This window comes from Lithobates pipiens, unplaced genomic scaffold (assembly GCF_037356315.1).
Source record: "Lithobates pipiens isolate NorthernLeopardFrog02 unplaced genomic scaffold, aLitPip1_a1.2 Scaffold_22, whole genome shotgun sequence".
Taxonomy (NCBI): Eukaryota; Metazoa; Chordata; class Amphibia; order Anura; family Ranidae; genus Lithobates; species Lithobates pipiens.
In genome coordinates, this window is record NW_027507784.1 from 159,262,633 (window position 1) to 159,280,636 (window position 18,004).

The 18,004-nt window shown below is 38.6% G+C and overlaps 1 protein-coding gene across 3 annotated transcripts in view; it reads right to left on the minus strand.

The window, feature by feature from the left end:
• Positions 1-18,004, minus strand: part of NRP2 (neuropilin 2) — a 183,919-nt gene that overhangs the window by 58,172 nt on the left and 107,743 nt on the right. For all 3 annotated transcript variants that reach the window (XM_077448523.1, XM_077448522.1, XM_077448524.1), the window contains exons 8-10: positions 10,894-11,038; positions 8,562-8,905; positions 8,261-8,405 (exon numbers count right to left, since the gene is read on the minus strand). In XM_077448523.1, coding sequence (XP_077304649.1) covers positions 8,261-8,405; positions 8,562-8,905; positions 10,894-11,038 — 634 coding nt within the window. The remainder of the gene's footprint in view (positions 1-8,260; positions 8,406-8,561; positions 8,906-10,893; positions 11,039-18,004) is intronic.

Below are 18,004 nucleotides of genomic sequence, written 5' to 3' on the forward strand. Positions count from 1 at the left end.
TAAAGTCGGCCCTGAAATGAAGTATACAATGAAAATGCAAAGCGAAATACACCTAATTTGAACTACTCAGGGTTCCCATTTCCATTATTAAGTTTCCTCACATCTATAAAAATAAGCAGAACAGCTCTCTTTTCCTATTCATGGGTTACAGGTTCTCTTTATAGCCTTACTCTTTTCATGTTGCCCTACACTCCATATTGCCCACTATCGTCCAAAATATAATGCCCTGTGTAATTATGTACCAGTTTGAGTCAAGTTACACATTGCTAAGGCTTTCACTCTGTTCCCATGTGACATGGGACCCCTACGCTTTTTTTTATTTTGGTACAGGGTTCCCCTTAAACTCTATACCAGACCCTTTAGGTCTGGTATGAAATTTTGGGGGGACCCCATGCCATTTTTTTTAATTTGGCGCAGGGTTCCCCTTAATATACATACCAGACCTGATGGGCCTGGTATTGACGTTTGGGGGACCCCCACGTAATTTTTTAAAAACATTTTGGTTAGGGGTTCCCCTTAATATTCATACCAGACCCAAAGGGCCTGGTAATGAACTTGGGGTGACCCATGCTAATTCTCAATGAGTTTTATCTATATTGCTGAGACCCGACAATTCATTACAGCCGCAATCAGTTTAAATTACTTTTTTTCCTTTAGAAATGTAATTTTGCTGTGGTAGTGTTGCTGCGCCACTTTACAGGCATACTATAGACGCCACCCAGACATGATATTTAAAGGAATATTTCATTTTTATTCTTTCACGTTAAGCAATATTAAAATCACTGCTCCCAAAAAAACTTCAGTTTTTAAAACTTTTTTTGCATTGATACATGTCCCCTGGGCCCAGGTGCCCAAACACTTTTTATGACAATAACTTGCAAATAAGCCTTCAAAATTATCACTTTTGGTTTTTCATGTTAGTGTTCCATAGACTTTAACGGGGTTCCGCAGCTTTCGAATTTGCCACAAACACCACACAATGTTCGTAATTCACCGAATGTCCAAAAAAAAACAAAGTTTGGCCCGAACTTATGCTCGGGCCGAACCATTCGCCCATCCCTAGTTGAGACATACTTAGAGAGTGAGGTGGTTGGTGTGAATGGGAACTGGATACGAATAGTTGCTAATTAACAAGCGGAAAGGTGATGAAGGCATTTCCTTTTCCAAAGAACCACATCTAGCTTTATAAATAACTCCTGTGAAAGGAAGCCTGCCATTCACATGCCTATAGGCCTCATAACCACAGCTCAGAAATGAAGCAGAAACAGCTATCGCAGACTGCCTTTACTATATATGTGGCTTTATGATGTACAGTAATGCTATGGGGTTCTTTGATAAGAGGATGGCAAAAGCCACATACAAGTTAGTTGTGGTCAGCTTCACAGAGGAATTCAGCCTTATTCTTGTTAAATACACTATGTATGTTTAGTTACATAACCGTGAGTTAATAAAGGAAAAGCATGATAACCATGAAACGATGTTGTTTTGCTAACATCTTTAACATCTTATACAATTCATGAATAATCAGTAATGGAGACCAACCTTTAAGAATTTTCCTGTGTTATGTTTTCAGACTTCCCTTTCAGAAGTATTTCCTTTTGTCTAGCCTGGATCCTTTTTAATAACTACTTGTTACGCCTATAATAACTTCCTCACATCATCGTAATACCCCTATTACAGGCAATTATGTTTCAATACTGAAAACACTGGAATAGCAGGGGCCCATGCAGAAACCAAGTGGGCATCTAATTAGGTTATTTATCATGCTTACACGCTTGTTAAAAACAACACAGGAAGAGTTGGGAGAGTGGCAAAAGAAAGTTTTGTCAATAGTCACCAAACAAAAAATATAGTTCTTTGGGCTCTAAGAAGGCCACACACACAGACAGACATTTTATTCAATTATAGAGCAAGATAGATAATGAATCAAGCAAAAAGGACTATGATAGCAGAGAAAAAACATCTGGAAAGTAATTTAGCTTCGTTAAAATTTTTAGCATGTTCAAAAAAACATGCGTGTGCAGGTCCGCTGAACAAGGCATCTTCAGTGGTCCAATAATTTGTAAAGGAATACATGATCAAATTTATCAACCTTGCGTGCCTTCTTGGTTATGACAGTGCATTAAACACAGATTCATTTTTATCTGGAGCTATAACAATAATAACCCCAACAAAAAAGCAATTTCTGCTTCCAGGGAATGTTTTACTAAAAATATAAAGCAATGTCATCTTACAGTAAGCCCTACTGATATGTGCATTTAATTGAATTTTGATTGTAGAAAGGTCAATATTCCCGTTAATGTAGTTTCTAATACCAGCATTAACAGAGACCTTGAGGTTAATATACTAAAATGACACCTGAATGTGAAAAGCTCCATGAAGTAAAACTTACTATTGTGAAAGGTATGCTCATAACCTAGAAGACAGCAAACACATGGAACCTGTGCTGAAGGTGTCAAATTATCTGTAGCTAATCTTTGGCTAGTAGTTTTTCTGTTTAAAATTTCCAATCACACGTAGATCTTGACAAAAAAAAAGATATTTACTATGTACAGCTGTAAGAGCAGCTGATTGATGTATGACAGAATTGTCTGTGTTTCTCCCTATTTCACCACAGCACAAAACATTTGTGTGAGATAATGGAAACATGGGAAAAAAATGATCAGACTGCAGTGAGCAAAATAGAAAGTGAACGAAGGAGAAAGCCCCCTTTCTAAGCACAGACCAGCAAAAAGAAAGTCCAGATTGAGACGCCCAGCAATACCATAATTGAAAGCAGACACTAAGAACTTCAAAAAAGATCCATACCAGATGCAGGGCATGACTCAGAGAAGCGGAACAGATCAGAGGGAAGCTGGACCTAGAGAATAAGTTGTAAGGTGTTCAGTATTTCTGAACAGCTGCCATTCTATTTTGTCTGGGCACTACTTTTTATTCATTTAAGCAACATCGGAATACTATTCCCTATTTTCCTTATTTATTTTTGAGTACATCCAACTGAAAATAAGGTGAGAGATGGAGAGCAATGTCATCCAAAAGATACCCCAAAATTTTGGAAGGCAGGTATATGTGCGTACAAGGATCCAACCAACCACGCACCCTCCTGTCCCAGTTGCCAAAACCTGTCAGAACAAGACTTACAGATGTGAGATCTTCAACAGCCATCTTTTGGCTATGGTTATCTTAAAGTGACACAAAAGCCTGAAGGTTTTCTACCTTAATACATTCCCTCATAGCATAGTCTTGCTAAGGGGGCACTTGGTAGGGGGGAGGAGCAGACAGTGTGGCAGGGGACATAAGAAGAGTAGGATTGGGGCTGCTCTATGCAAAACCATTGCACAGAGCAGGTAAGTAGAACATGCTTGTTATTGTAAAAAAAAAAAAGTTAAAGTACAACACTTGTAGATCAAGGAAAATAGCATTGTCCTCTATATTTATTATGCTACAGAACAACTGTATATACATTTGGTATATTTGGCAAATGCACACCTCTTACTATCTTAAATTAGAACAATCTACCCAAATGGCCTATTTACAGTGGCTGACATTCCAGAGAATAAAAATACATTACCGAATGAACAAGCCCAAAAATACTGGATACTACAATTTTGGGTAATGACAAATTTACGTATTTATAACACGTCTTTTGCTTCTTTGTAATTCATGCATCCTATTGGCTGCACGGAACTTACAATAGGGCTAGCACAAATTGGTTTGGTTGCCCATAGGTTTCCTCTTTCATTGTATTAAAAGTAAAATTTGTATTCTTATTATTCACTATGGGCAAAAACTCCAGTTTTGTGCCCATTTTTTTCTAGTTACACTAAATGGTTATGAGGGTTACAATGCCAAATTATAGCATCAAACCTCCCCAGTGGGATCTCCTGGATGAAGAATAAACAAATTACTGAAAACTTTAGAACATGACATTAGGGCTATGGTGGGAGGAGAAGAATCACAAACAGCTGCAGGAAAATCACACCTTTAAATGTGGTGCAAACCAAATTAAAATGACAAATTGTTGAAGCTACCATAAAACTTACTATAAACAGCATTTTTGAAATGTCAAAGGAGGCATTATAATTGATTTTTGAATGCCAGAACTCTAACATGTAATTTTAAAGGTTATTCCATGTCATTGTATATATGAATGACATGAGGAGGTCATATATTTTTCTTAGCACAGTATACTAACTCAATGCTTGATAAACTTCTTTATCCCATTAAATGGGTTAAAGGAAGATATAGGTCATTTAGGGATGAGTGATTAGTGTTTTGCTAACCAAAGCAATGTGGAATTTTACAGTCTCCAGTGGAACATTAGACAGCAGCGCACTAGGGAGTTAAAAACCATGACCAAAGAGTCTCTTCCTTTAGTGACCCAAAGACATCTGATATATTCAACCTTTAGTCATCGAGAACCTCAGCCTAGAGTTAGCCAGCCATTAACCTCTGGCAGCTGTACTCTGATTTCTGAAACTTGCGGAAAAGGAAGGAACATGGAGGAGCCAGTTGTCTACTTCACTCACATAGTCCAAAGATCAAAACTGGCATGCAATATCGAGGGAAGAGATTTGTTTTCAATTTTTTTAAAGTAAGAATAAGGTGAGGACAAGCAGGATTAAGAAGTCAGCACTCGTATGTCTCTGTATTCTATGGAATGAGACTATTATGTCACAGCTGCAAATAGACAACCTTCATTTGCAACTAAGTACCTCTAAAGATTCTTATTCTATCCCATGTAATATCAATACACATTATATTAGTACAGGCTATAAACTATAATATGCAATCAGTGGAACTTAGGTCTTTCATAGATGGCTCGTTTCTAACTGCTTTTAATTAGAGATAAAGGAATAACTTGCTTTTATTGTGATCACCAGGGCCAAAGAAATGTTATTTATTTGACTCAGGAGACCAGTGCAAGCAAAGTGAAGGATTGCTTTAAATACCTTTGGGAAAAGGACATTTCTTCTTTGTTGGCAGAGCCTTAGAAGGCTGTTAGTTGTATGCAGATTGATTATATTACTAGCAAAAATCTGCCCAAACACGGCTTGCAGTCAGGGTTCTATTTTCCATAATGGCACAAGCCAATACCTAGGGCAGCAAGGTACAGGGTAGGGGCAGAGCCAAGCCTTAACATTTGAGCATTGGTGGCTAAATTCAACAAGAAAACTGTAGTGGTAAGGGGTAAAGTGTATGCTACGGAGAGTCAAAAGGCTCTTTATAGTTCAGGAAAACCCAAACCAATCCTTCTTTTCACTTGTTTGGTGGTCTGTAGAATTAAAAGGGAGCTCCGAACATAAAGCAGGTAGCATGCTGCCTCCAATAGCTTTTACTATATAATCATATTTCACAAGAGGAAGAGCTCATAGAAAATGGTACCAGACATCCTGGTGTCTACGACAGTGTTTCTCAACCTTTTGTCAGTCAAGGCACTCTAAAATTATGCTCAGAGCACCCAATTCTTAAATGTAAAAAACAAATAGTTTTACATAACAAAGCAACATCCTCATATGTAGGACACCCAACATGACTTATTCTTCCAAACCATACACACCTATGCACACTGGTACTGACTGGCATTGCAATGTTTTTATCCCTTACTCAGTTAATGTGACCCCAGTGCTTGAGAGGGACAGTGAATGGGAAAACAAGGATGCTGTGCAGGCACTTAATGTCCTCCTTATCAACTGACGTCATGAGTTTTTAGGATGCAGACAGCTGGAAGGTTGCAATGGTTCACTAGGTAAACCTGTGACTTTGTGTATCTAAAAGGCAGGCTTGATCCACCTGCTGGTTTGTATCCAATTTTTGGACAATTTTTAGGCATTTTGCCAAGGCATCCCTGAAGAAATCTGAAGGCCCCCCAGGGTGCATGGGCACCCTGGTTGAAAAAGGCTGGTCTAGAGCCACATGATGTCAATTAAAAAAGAGCATGGAAAGCCAATTCATTGATTGATCTTTCAGTATAAGTTAAATCAAATTGGCAGCCATTACCAACTGCTCCATATTTCTCCAGTTTTCCTTCCTCAATCCTTTAAACATTCGCCTTTTTTGTTTTGTAGCCCAGAGTAACCATATGGATAATAGCTTTAGGAATTTATCTAAATTATGCTCACATAAATGGTCAAAGGAATAGTTTTTTATTTTATTTATTTATTTAAAACTTAAAGATTTCGATTTCCTAACAAAGACTATAAATCTGCATCAATGTTATGACAAATACAGTGGAATGAGTTATGTGCTCAGGGTGACCACTGAAGAGTTATATATTATAAGGACTACTCTTCTTTATTTCCTGTAAAGGCAGTCAAGGGAGATGTGTTTCCCAGATGTGCTGAAGGAAAGCTCCAGAGGCTGTCCATGAAGCACATCTGGAGAGCAGATATTGGTTTTCAATGTTTCAATGGCACATTTTGAAGCAAACTTCTTTCAATATACAATATCACAAAGAATTCTCTGATCTATATTATTTTCTGGCCCAGCTTGCCTACCCAGGTATCTAGAATGGGTGGTTGTAGTTAGGCTATAAAAATAAAGCCTTTGTTTCACTTGGAAAGGGAAATTGCTCAAGGGTGAGTTGGATGATATTAACACATCTTGGAAATAAATACAGTTTCTATATAAAGACAGTGTTTGGACTGTATGTACACCTCAAGGCTGCTCGTCTTTAGAAACACAGAAGACAGCAGGAAAACAAAAGATATGAAGATGTATTAGCAGCAGTTAAAGTACAATTTCCTGGTTAAGAAATAAATAACACAAAGCTAAAAACAATAATAACAGTGTTATGATAATAACAAAGAAAGCCATTACTAGCCTATATCAAACAGTTGACGTTTAATCTATCTTGACAGTTTAATAATAAGAACACATGCAAAACAACCACCTTTTAAGAGCCAAGGAAACAAAGAGAAGAAGCGTAATGATTTAAATACAGCAGAATAAAAATGACGTTGTATACAAGACTGATATATTAAAAATTTAGCAGTAAATATGAAAGACTGAGGAGAAAGTAAATCTTTCTGACTATATTGAATTATGGAAAATGGAATTTGTCTAGCCAGCTATAAATATATCTAAGCTACAAATATGCTGTTGTGAGAAAAAATTTGAAAACCCATAGAATATTCGGGATTTCTGCATGAATTGCTAATAAAGTGTGATCTGAGCTTCATCTATGCTACAATAATATTCAGTCTAATTTAACAAGAATATATAACAAAAAGTGGAAATTAGCCAATATCTCACTAGTGGTTAACACTGTTGGGCTTTAATAGGCCAACAAGACAGCATGCCTGGTAATTGCCGACTCACCCCATGGAGGGTGTGATCCAAGTGACCTAGATGCATATAAAAAGAGTTGGGGAATGGACCCCAAATAAGAAGTCACAGCAGGACCATGCAGCTTAATCACGGGATTAAGCTGCATGGTCCTGCAGTGACTACTTATTTGGGGTTCTGTCCCCCAACTTTTTTTTCTAATTTAACAAGAAACACCTAAAACATTTTAGGTTGCTATATCCTTACGGAAATCACATACTTTAGAATAGACAACTTAGAGTCCTGTCCTCAATCCCATTGAAATGCTGTGATGTGATATGAAGCAGATGACTCAAGCAGCACAACCCAAAAACATATGTGAACTGAAATGTTTTGTTGATGAGCTAAATAAACCTTGTAAGACCTGCCATGTCTTATTGAAGATTCAACTGTGTTTCGCTGAGGTTGTTGTTAATTAAGCAAACTCCAAAGGCCAGCCATACATGGGTCAAATTTCAAAAGAATTTTCTTTTGCAAATCTTATCTAAGAATTTTTGTTCAGATTTTGCACCATTAGTGGGCTGCAGCAACGACAGATTTGAGTGCGGACATTTTTGATTTTTGCGGACAAATTTGAGTGATCGGGCATGTTTGAAATTTTTTGAAAGTTAAACGATTTTATAACCAATGATGGGAGAATCGTGTGAGAAATATAATCAAAAAAGAAATGCACATGAGCACAAGAAAAGAAAATTCCCGGGGAAAGAAAAGAAGATTCCCGGCCATGAAACAACATGAGGTGAAATTGAAGGCTTGGTTGGTCAAAATTTCTGATTTTCGAAAGAAAATTAGTTTGGAATTTGACTCATGTAATTTCTTTAATTAAGATATGTTAAACATATATATATATATATATATATATATATATATATATATATATATACATACATACATACAGTATTTTTTTTTTTAATTATTTAGAAAATATCCTTACCTGTTCTGTCACAACCCAGTATCTCCATCCTCATGCCCATGCCAGCTGGAGACCACCTTTCAGGATAAACGCGGACAAACTGTGCAGGCACTAGCTCAAATCTTCGGACCTCTGGCGTGTCATAGTGCATATTGCCCTCAAACAACTACAAAACCATAGAGCAGACATAAAAAGTCATAAAAAAGGGCAATTGAACCAATTTATTTACATGAAATATACCTTTTTGCATTGGTACATTTAGAAAGAGAAGATAGCTGAAAGTGTTCTTAGTTTTCTAAGCATGATAAATATTTGTACATACCTTGGCCTGCTCTGTTTTTGGATCCTTCACAAACTCCCAATCGTTTCCATTCAAGCTGTATCCGACTTTAAATTTCCTAACAAATGCTCTATTTTCAGTGCTGGTGTCTCCCCCGCGAGCTCCCTGTATAATGATCCCTTTAACGGTTTTCACTGCGCCCAAATCCACTTGCAGCCATTCCTTTCCTGCATCTTCAGCAGTTATATGAGTAAACCAGCCTGATCGACTGCTGACCAATCGTGCCACACCAGGCTGCCACAGGTATTCCCTGGCAGAAGAAGCTGTAATTTGGGAGTCTGAAATAAGGCCTGACATCATCCCCAACATATTAGAGCAAGGAGAATCTAGAAAACCATAAGAGAAAGATGATTAGAGGGAAAAAATCCCAATATGTTTGACTGGTAACTTTACAGGGTAATGAACTAGACTACACATATAACACAATAAATAAAAGAAAAGCATTACTTTTATTTTAAGTCAAACTCCACACAATTTTTTTCCTACTTTGAATAGAGTGGAAAAAAGTTTAGAACTTCTGAGAGTTTTTTATTGCCATCTGTGTCCCTATTGGGGGATAGGAAGTACTAGGAGATTTATGGGAGAGTGAAAAACTGGTAGAATTTCTGTCACGGCCCTTAGCGCTGTCCATGCTTTCCCTACTAAAGCACCCCCTATTTCTTGCATGGTTGTTACTGGGACAGGAAGTTTGGATACATCTCTTTAATAGTCAAAAATAAAAACCTAATCATAGAAAAAGCTAGCATGCTAGAGATAAATCCAGATAAAGAGTGTATTACTGGATTTGGACTTTAAAGTGGTTGTAAAGTCAGAAGGTTTTTTTTATCTTAATGCATTCTATGCATTAAGATAAAAAGCCTTCTGTGTGCCGCAGTCCCCCTCTGGGGCCCCATCCCTGTCCAGCGCTGTCCACGAGTGTGTCGGCCATCCAAAACTCTCCTCCTGATTGGCTGAGACAAAGCAGAGATGCCATTGGCTCCCACTGCTGTCAATCAAGTCAGCCAGCCAAACAGGAGAGAGATGAGGCAGGGTTTTTTTTTACCAAAAAATAAGTCGCAGAATAAGAATTGGGCTAAATTGATGATAAAATTAGATTTTTTAATTTTTTTTATTGGGTGTGTTTAATAGCAGAAAATAAAAAATATAGTTTTTTAAAAAAAATTTACGTTTTGTTTTGTTTATGGTGCAAAATATAAAAAACGCAGAGGTGGGCAAATACCACCAAAAAGAAAGCTCTATTTGTAGGAGAAAAGAACATCAATATTGTTTGGGTACAATATTGCATGACCACGCAATTGTCAGTTAAAGCAACGCAGTGCTGTATCACAAAAAATGGCCTGGTAAGGAAGTGGGTAAATCCTTCTGGGGCTGAAGTGGTTAAAGTCCAACTTTCTGTTTAAATTAGTTAAATACATTACTGATACAAAACAAAAGTATGCAAACTCTAATGCCACGTACAAATTATGGGAATTATCTTTGGAAAAAGCTCTGATGGTTTTCCCATCGGAATTTCGCTCAAACTGTCTTGCCTACACACGGTCACACCAAATTCCGACGGTCAATAACACAGCGACATACAACACATTCAACTGCACTATAAAAGGGAAGTTTAATGCTTCCGAGCATGCATCAAATTGTTTCCGAGCATGCGTCGGAATTTTACGTGTTGGAATTGCATACACACGATCGGAAAATCCGATAGACAGGGTTTCCATCGGAAAAATTAAGAACAGGCTCTCAATCTAAAGTCCGTCGGAAATGCCGACAGAAAAAGACCGATGGACATACACACAGCCGGAAAATCCAATGAAAAGCTCCCATTGGACTGTTTCCATCAGAAATTCTGACCATGTGTATGTGACATTACAGTTATTCTTCTTTCAAAAATTAGCTCCAGCCTAAGTAGTAAAGACAATCCCCTACCAGCACACTGCAGAATGGGACCCAATTCTCTGTGGGGAAGCAGAGGTCTCTTTGCATAGTCTAGGCACACCCCCTGCAGAATCACAGCCAGAACTCTCCAATCAGCAGGGATCATATGCTTTGCCAAATGCAGAGCTATAGGTCTGACTCAGTAGGAAGCATATCGGACCTCTGAACTGAAACTGCTACTTTCCCAATGACAGCAACAGTCCCACCCTACAGCTACTGACAGGGGATAGACTTTTCTACTCAGGCTGTGGCTGCCCTAGAAACAAAACAAACTGTAAGACATTGAACGCCTTTTGTTTTTATGCACCTGGAATATATATTTAACAGGTTTAAACTGAAGGCTCAATGGGCTTTAAATGTGCAATCATTTTAGAAACAATACCTGTAATCTGGCAGCCATATAGCTCCACTCTCATAGCTATTCCACTCTGCCATGTCTGGGGACGGAATCGCACAAATCGGGTTAACACTGGCTGAGGAATCTTGTTCAAAACCACTTCTGTTGCATCATTGTTCCCAGGAAAAATCTACAAAGTATAAAAGGAAGAAGATGACAGACGTGGCTGAGGCTATAGTATATATACAGTACATTTAGCTATACAATTACATTTTGGATTGAAGTGAATTAAAACAAACCAAAAAAAAAGAATAACAAAGAAAAATGCGAACATAAACCTGGTCTACCCACACACATCATTAGGTTTATGTTCTCTGTACATTCAAACATGCAATCTCTTTGATGGTGCTCAGTAAATAGGGCTAATTATCCTGATATGGTTAATGATTTAGCCCATTCAGTACCACAAGTAAAATGTTCCCTGTAAACAATCGCCGCAAACTTCCATGAAAGCAGAGTTTACTTTTTCCATGAGTAGAAAGCGATCAAGGAAAGATATGCACTCCCCATACAAATGAGATGCAAAATGAGAGTCGAGTGACTTGATGGGAAAGGCAGAGGACAGAGTATGGGATTCCTGGCATTAATTAGAGTTAATAAGTTGAAAAGACTTCCTTTGGAGATGCAGTGAAAATACCATAGCTTTGTGTTAGTGGGAAAACATCCTGTTCGCTGCTATAACATCGGCGTTTCAGCTGAATGCCTTCTACAGCATATGGTAAATGTTCATCTATACTCAAAACAACTTCTCAATATACTGTTTAAGAGAATACCATATTACAGATCTAAAATTGAACTAAATGTTATTTTTTACAAGTTATAGTTTAAAAAGAGTATGCCCTGTTTACTAAAGAGGCCCTGTAGTCAGCTATTCTGCATTTGAGAAACTGGAAAATAAACAACTAAACCCCAAAAACACCCCTGAAATGTCATGTCAATCAGTACATTCCTGTGCTGGGACACTGATGCCTTTCAAAGGGTTGGCACATGAGAGGCAAGTATGTCAACAAGGGGTTACTTTTACAAAAGGAATAGTTAGGGTTTGGGTCATTGTTACAGGAAGGGTTGTTTTTAGGGTTGCATAGAGGAATAGCATTGGGCTGTTGGGAGAGCTAGGCCGCGTACACACGGGCGGACTGTCCGTCCAACTAAGTCCGTCAGACAATCTGACAGACAGTCCGTCCTACTTTTGAATGAACGGACTTGACCACACACGACGAACAGACAGTCCGCTGAAAGCTTGCGCGATGACGTGTACAGCACGTACGACGGGACTAGAAATACGACGTCCAATACACTGCAATGCAACCTTCGGCCGTGTAAATCCTTTCTGAGCATGCGCCATACTTAGTCCGTCGAACTAGCCTACTCACGAGCGGACTGTCCGCTGAAACCAAGTTTGGACGGACAATATTACGGAAATTCCGAAAGACTTAGTCCGCCAGACTGTCCGCTGAAAAAGTCCGCTGAAGCCCACACACGAGCGGACTGTCAGCTGAAACACGTTTCAGCGGACCAAGTCCGTCAGACAGTCCGCCCGTGTGTGTACGCGGCCTTAGTGTTTGGGTTCTTGGACCAAAAATTGGTTGCTTTATTAATCGTGACCAATTATGTCATAAGCCTTTGCTGTGGGAGCTCCAGGAGAATAATCCGGCTGAATTTTGGAATTATATCTGGATGACCGACCCCTGCTTTCACCAACTCGTGGCATTGTTGACCTCCTATATTAAGAAGCAGGACACATGCATGAGGCTTTTATTAAATTTTTTGGTTGAATAATAATTATTTGATTTGTTATATTTTCGATATTTTTGGATGCATAGAATGCACTTTTGGGTTAAGTTCTATTGGCAGATAGCATGTCTAATTTTTTTTTTATGCACAATAAAAATATTGTGGAGAATAATAATTGGCTATGTGTTTTACTTCAAATGACAGTTTGGGAATAGGCTGTTACATTTAAAGAAATACAATGTAAAATTGACAAGGAGCACCAACAAAGTTGTATCTTTGATCTTAAAAACTACGGGATAATTGTGTGGTGGTAACTTGCCCAAAAAATAGAAAAAGAAAAGCATAATAATTTTATTCTTGATATCACTAGAAAATAAACTTGTAAAATCTGACAACAGACATTTGTCCGTGGAAAATTTTAAAGCCTGCCATCCAACATTTGACCGCAGAAAATCCGACAACAATTGTCCGATGGAGCATACAAACAGTTGGATTTTGCGGCAACAGCCTGTCATCACACAATTCCCATCGGAAAATCTGATCGTGTGTACGGGGCTTGAGTGTTAAGAGTAAAGCCGCGTACACACGGGCAGACTGTATGGCCTACTTAGTCCGTCATACAATCCGACGGACAGTCCGTCATACTTTCGAATGAACGGACTTGACCACACACGGATGCACAAACAGTCCGTCGAAAGCTTGCGCGATGACGTGTACAGCACGTATGACGGGACTAGAAATAGGAAGTCCAATACACAGCAATGCACCCTTCCGCCGTGTAAATCCTTTCTGAGCATGCGCCATTCTTAGTCCGTCGAACTAGCCTACTGACGAGCGGATTGTCCGCTGAAACCAAAGTATGACGGACAGAATTTCGAAAAATCCGAAATACTTAGTACGCCAGACTGCACGCTGAAAAAGTCCGCTGAAGCCCACACATGAGCGGACTGTCCGCTGAAATGTGTTTCGACGGACTAAGTAGGCCATACAGTCCGCCCGTGTGTACGCGGCCTTACAGATAGGGTTGGTGTTTGCATTAGGGTTACAAGGAGGTTAACTTTTAGGGACTGGATTACATGGAGTATTATGGTTACAGTAAAGGTTAGTGTTTTAAGGAAGGGTTAGCAATTTCTACTTGCGACTAGCAAGCGAATAAAAGTCTGACAATCTGTCGTCCGATTTTCAGATTTTTTGTACAGGGCAATAGGGACTACATTACAGAAGGGTTAGTATGAAGGGGCCTTAGAGAATGCCAAAGCTCTCTCTCTGTAGGGACCCAATACTGCAAACCACCAGCTTAGATCTCTTGCCACTGAAATCTGATGTGTCAAACTATATATTGTTGCAGTGTTCTTCTTCTTTTGGACTGAATTGGAAAGTGGGCTTCTGCAAAGAAACTAAGTTAAGACACATAACGTGTGACAAATAAAATAGTGTCCACTTACAAGGTCACTGATTAGTGTGTAGTAAAATAACCAGTTATCAGCAACTTCAAAAATGTTGCGAGTGCCTATTATACTAATTTTTATCATGGGCTATACTTGTACATACTACAGACATGCGTATTCAGTTAGGACTCAGCCCTGAAAACGAAGAAAAGTTATATATATATATATATATATATATATATATATATATATATATATATATATATATATATATATAAAATCACTTATGGACATCCACATATATTTGGTATCCCTTGCAGGATCTCTCTATTCTGCTGCATTTCGCTTTTGGCTACAATAAACTGTCTGCTTTTTCATCTACTCCATGTTCTTTAAATCTAAAAAGGCTACAACAACAAGCAAGTACATAAGTCACACATCAATCATACTGTGTGATGTTAAAACTGCGGCTGATGACACCTTATTCTGTCTGGACAAGACTCATCTAATGTTACTCCCTCATTGTAGGTAGATATATAACAAATCCAGAGCTGGATATCACACCTATAAAAAAGAAATGTGAAGCCCAGTCTTTGTAAGCATAGAGATGAAGACAGAGAAGCAAATAAGATAAATGAACAGCACATTAAAGACTTAATTACACTTGCACTATTCAAATGTTGTGCCTACAAATTGCCTTCTCTTCTTACCTCTTACATTTTTCATTGTAAAAAGCCTCTGAGCAATTTCTTCCAGGTTCCTAATTTTGCAGCATACATCATTTCTTAATGCAGCTGGCAGTCATTTTCCAGGTGAAAATTGCAGGTGCTAGTCACCAATGAGCTGAATATTTTCTACATTCCTCCCAGCTATGCCCATTTGTACAGGCTCTCTTCCCCTTTCTTTGCAATCAAATCCCTATGCCCTTTCTTCCTGTCTTTCTGAATAAACTGCCACATTAGCTCCCAAAGGGCCTATTGTTCCACTACATTTCTAGCAACTGAAAAACCCTGTGTGTTACTGTTATTAAATTATAAATAATAGGGCTTTATGGAGATAGCGAGTATGCCTAATAAGATTGTGTAACAAAAAAAGAAAAGACTATCTTTATAACAATGTTTTCATGTTACACTATATTTAGGATGTACCGTGAAATATGGCCACAGTCTGCAGCCCCCAGCCCCAAACTGCCCATCACCTCACAGAATCCATAAGTTTCCCTTTCTGTAGGCGCCTTTCAATTTGTGAATTCATAATATGTGAATGAAAAAACTACAAGTCCCATCTACCACTATGGAACAGGGGCTTGTAGTTCTCAATGGAGCACAGTTGCGGTGATGTCATAGAACTTGTAGTGCTTTGATACTTCCTCCAGCTCTGTAACTGAAGATCTGTATCTTGGAATGGACCTGCGGCTGGAAGAATAGTCTGCAGCAGCCAAAACATTGCACCTGCAATCCACTGATCGCAGCGGCAAAGCTTAGCAGGCTCCAATGCACATTTTTGTTTTTTCAATATGGGTGCATTTATTATTTTTTTTTGCAAAATGTGGCTTTAGCCTTTAAAGTGGAAGTCAAGGCTCCAGAATATTTGCATGGTTCAGAAGAGAAATCCGTGAGCTGCACTGGAAAATGGGGCAGCACAGTGGCTAAGTGTGTTCTGCCTAGTCGCACTAGGGTTGTTTGAATCCCAACAATGGCACTACCTGCTTGGAGTTTGCATGTTCTCCCCCTGTCTAAGTGAGTTTCCTCCGGCACTGCGGTTTCCTCCCATGCTCCAAAGACATGCTGGTAGGTTAAAGTGGTTGTAAACTCTCCCCCACAACTTTGTCCCATGTAAATCAGCATAAAAAACCAGAATGAACACTGCTTGTAGATATCTCCTTACTTGCTTAGTATTTCTTTTAGTTTTTTATAATGACATCAGTGAGCATGCCCAGGTCTCCCCTGATTTACGGCACACTTTCTATGTGCTTATCTATCTCTTATCAGGACTTCCTACGGCACAACACTGATATCCCAGGAGGCTGCAGAATCTTTTAGAGCTTTCTCCTACACACCATGTGACATCACATGCAGTGTAAACCAGGCCATTACTGCAGTCTTATCAGCTGAAGCTGATAAGACTGATGCAGGCAAACATTAGACAGGCACAAGTAAATACTATGAAAAAAAAAACAGTCAGCTCTGAGCAAAGAAGCAGGGTTGCCATAGAATCGTTGGATTGAGAAGGAGGCTTGGTTAACAGTACAGGAAGTGCTCAATGTAAGGGACGGAAATACACTCCACTGTGGACTCAGAAAACAATACTTAAGATGGCGCTGCCTAACCCCTGGAAACACTTTTTTAAAGTTTCTTTAAACAGTAAGTAATATGCGATTTGGGCTGGATTACAGTGGCTATAGTTTAATAATTACTTATTATAATGGACTAAATGAAAAGAAGCATCAGAGTGGGAGAGTTTACTTCCTCTTTAATTGGCTCCTGTCTACATTGGCCCCAGTATGTGTATGTATGAATGTGAGTTAGGGACCTTAGATTGTAAGCTCCCTAAAGGGCAAGGGACTGATGTAAATGTACAAAAATATAGGTGACGCACTGCATAAATTGAAGGTGCTATATAAGTACTGATGTCACAGCAATGGGACTATAATCCCCATGATGCTAGTGCTGCCCTATGAAGCACTGTACTATGAGTGCTAGGTGATGTGTGACCAGGCCCATGCTTTCCTGCAAGGTAACTGAATGAGGGCTGAGGCACACAACAAATATTGGTGGTTCCACCTTTCTTCATGCAGCCATTAAATAACCATTTTTTAATTTAAAGTCATTGGTTTTATATATTTCTCCCTTTGTGTGGGAAATCTGTCAGTATCGCATGGCAGCTATAATGATATAGTTAAAACATCATTAAGTTGGAAAAGCAACAAAAAGCTTCAAATTCCCATTCTTTTATGTTAAATATGCTAAGGCCATCCAAACAAAGCACACTTCAAGGACACAGTTATGCTGGGTATTTAACTTGTGCCTCCTTCTGCCATCTGTGTATTTGAACTGCACCTGTAGGCCCTTTGTAGGATTAACTGCCCCCTCCTTCCATAAATACATATAGAGAGTGGGTGAGGGAGAAAGTGCTTCAGAAGTCTATGTAATAACAGGATTAGGATTTGAAGACTTCATCTGAGCGGAATTTAAGGATTGTAGTGGAAAAGAATTACAGAAAAGAAATGACTTCAGCTGGAAGGGCTGAGAAAAACAAGATGGGTATTTAACTGACAATCCCACCTGCATGAACAAGCGCTCAGTTCTAATTTATTACATAGTGTCATTTTAATGACAGAGCTAGCCAATCGTTCAGATTTTGTGTGCATGCATGTGTGTTACTAAATCAAAGGCTGCGCTGAATTATAAACAGGGCTGAAAATCTGGAATAGTTTCTCATATCACTAGGTAATTTTACAAAATATCACCTTCAAGCCTGGGTCTGAATGCTTTAATGGACATTTAGCTTGATCATATCACATGAATACCTGTGAAATATTATAATGTTTATGAGGTCTGGTACATTTATGTATTTGGTACATTGATTACTTAGGCTTTTTAAACAGATTTGGCACATACTGTATACATAATACACTAAATTGAGGCAAGTGTATATACCTGTACCAGCAGTTATACAGATCTTTTCTTGACTTACTACTCTTGGGACATAATCAAAGATACCAGTAATGTCTTATCTTAGGACAACTTTCATGTGAATTCATGCTTGATGAATATTTTGTAATGCTGGAATTAGCATGGAATTACCATGGAAACATAATTTTTTTTTCTACAAGCATCAGAATTTCTGCATAAGAGAATACACACTTATGGTTATCTTGTTTTACTAAGAGCAATACACTGATAGATATGGTCATAAAAAACACTTCTCTGGTATCTCTTTATGAAACTGACCTAAAGAACATGATGGAAAAA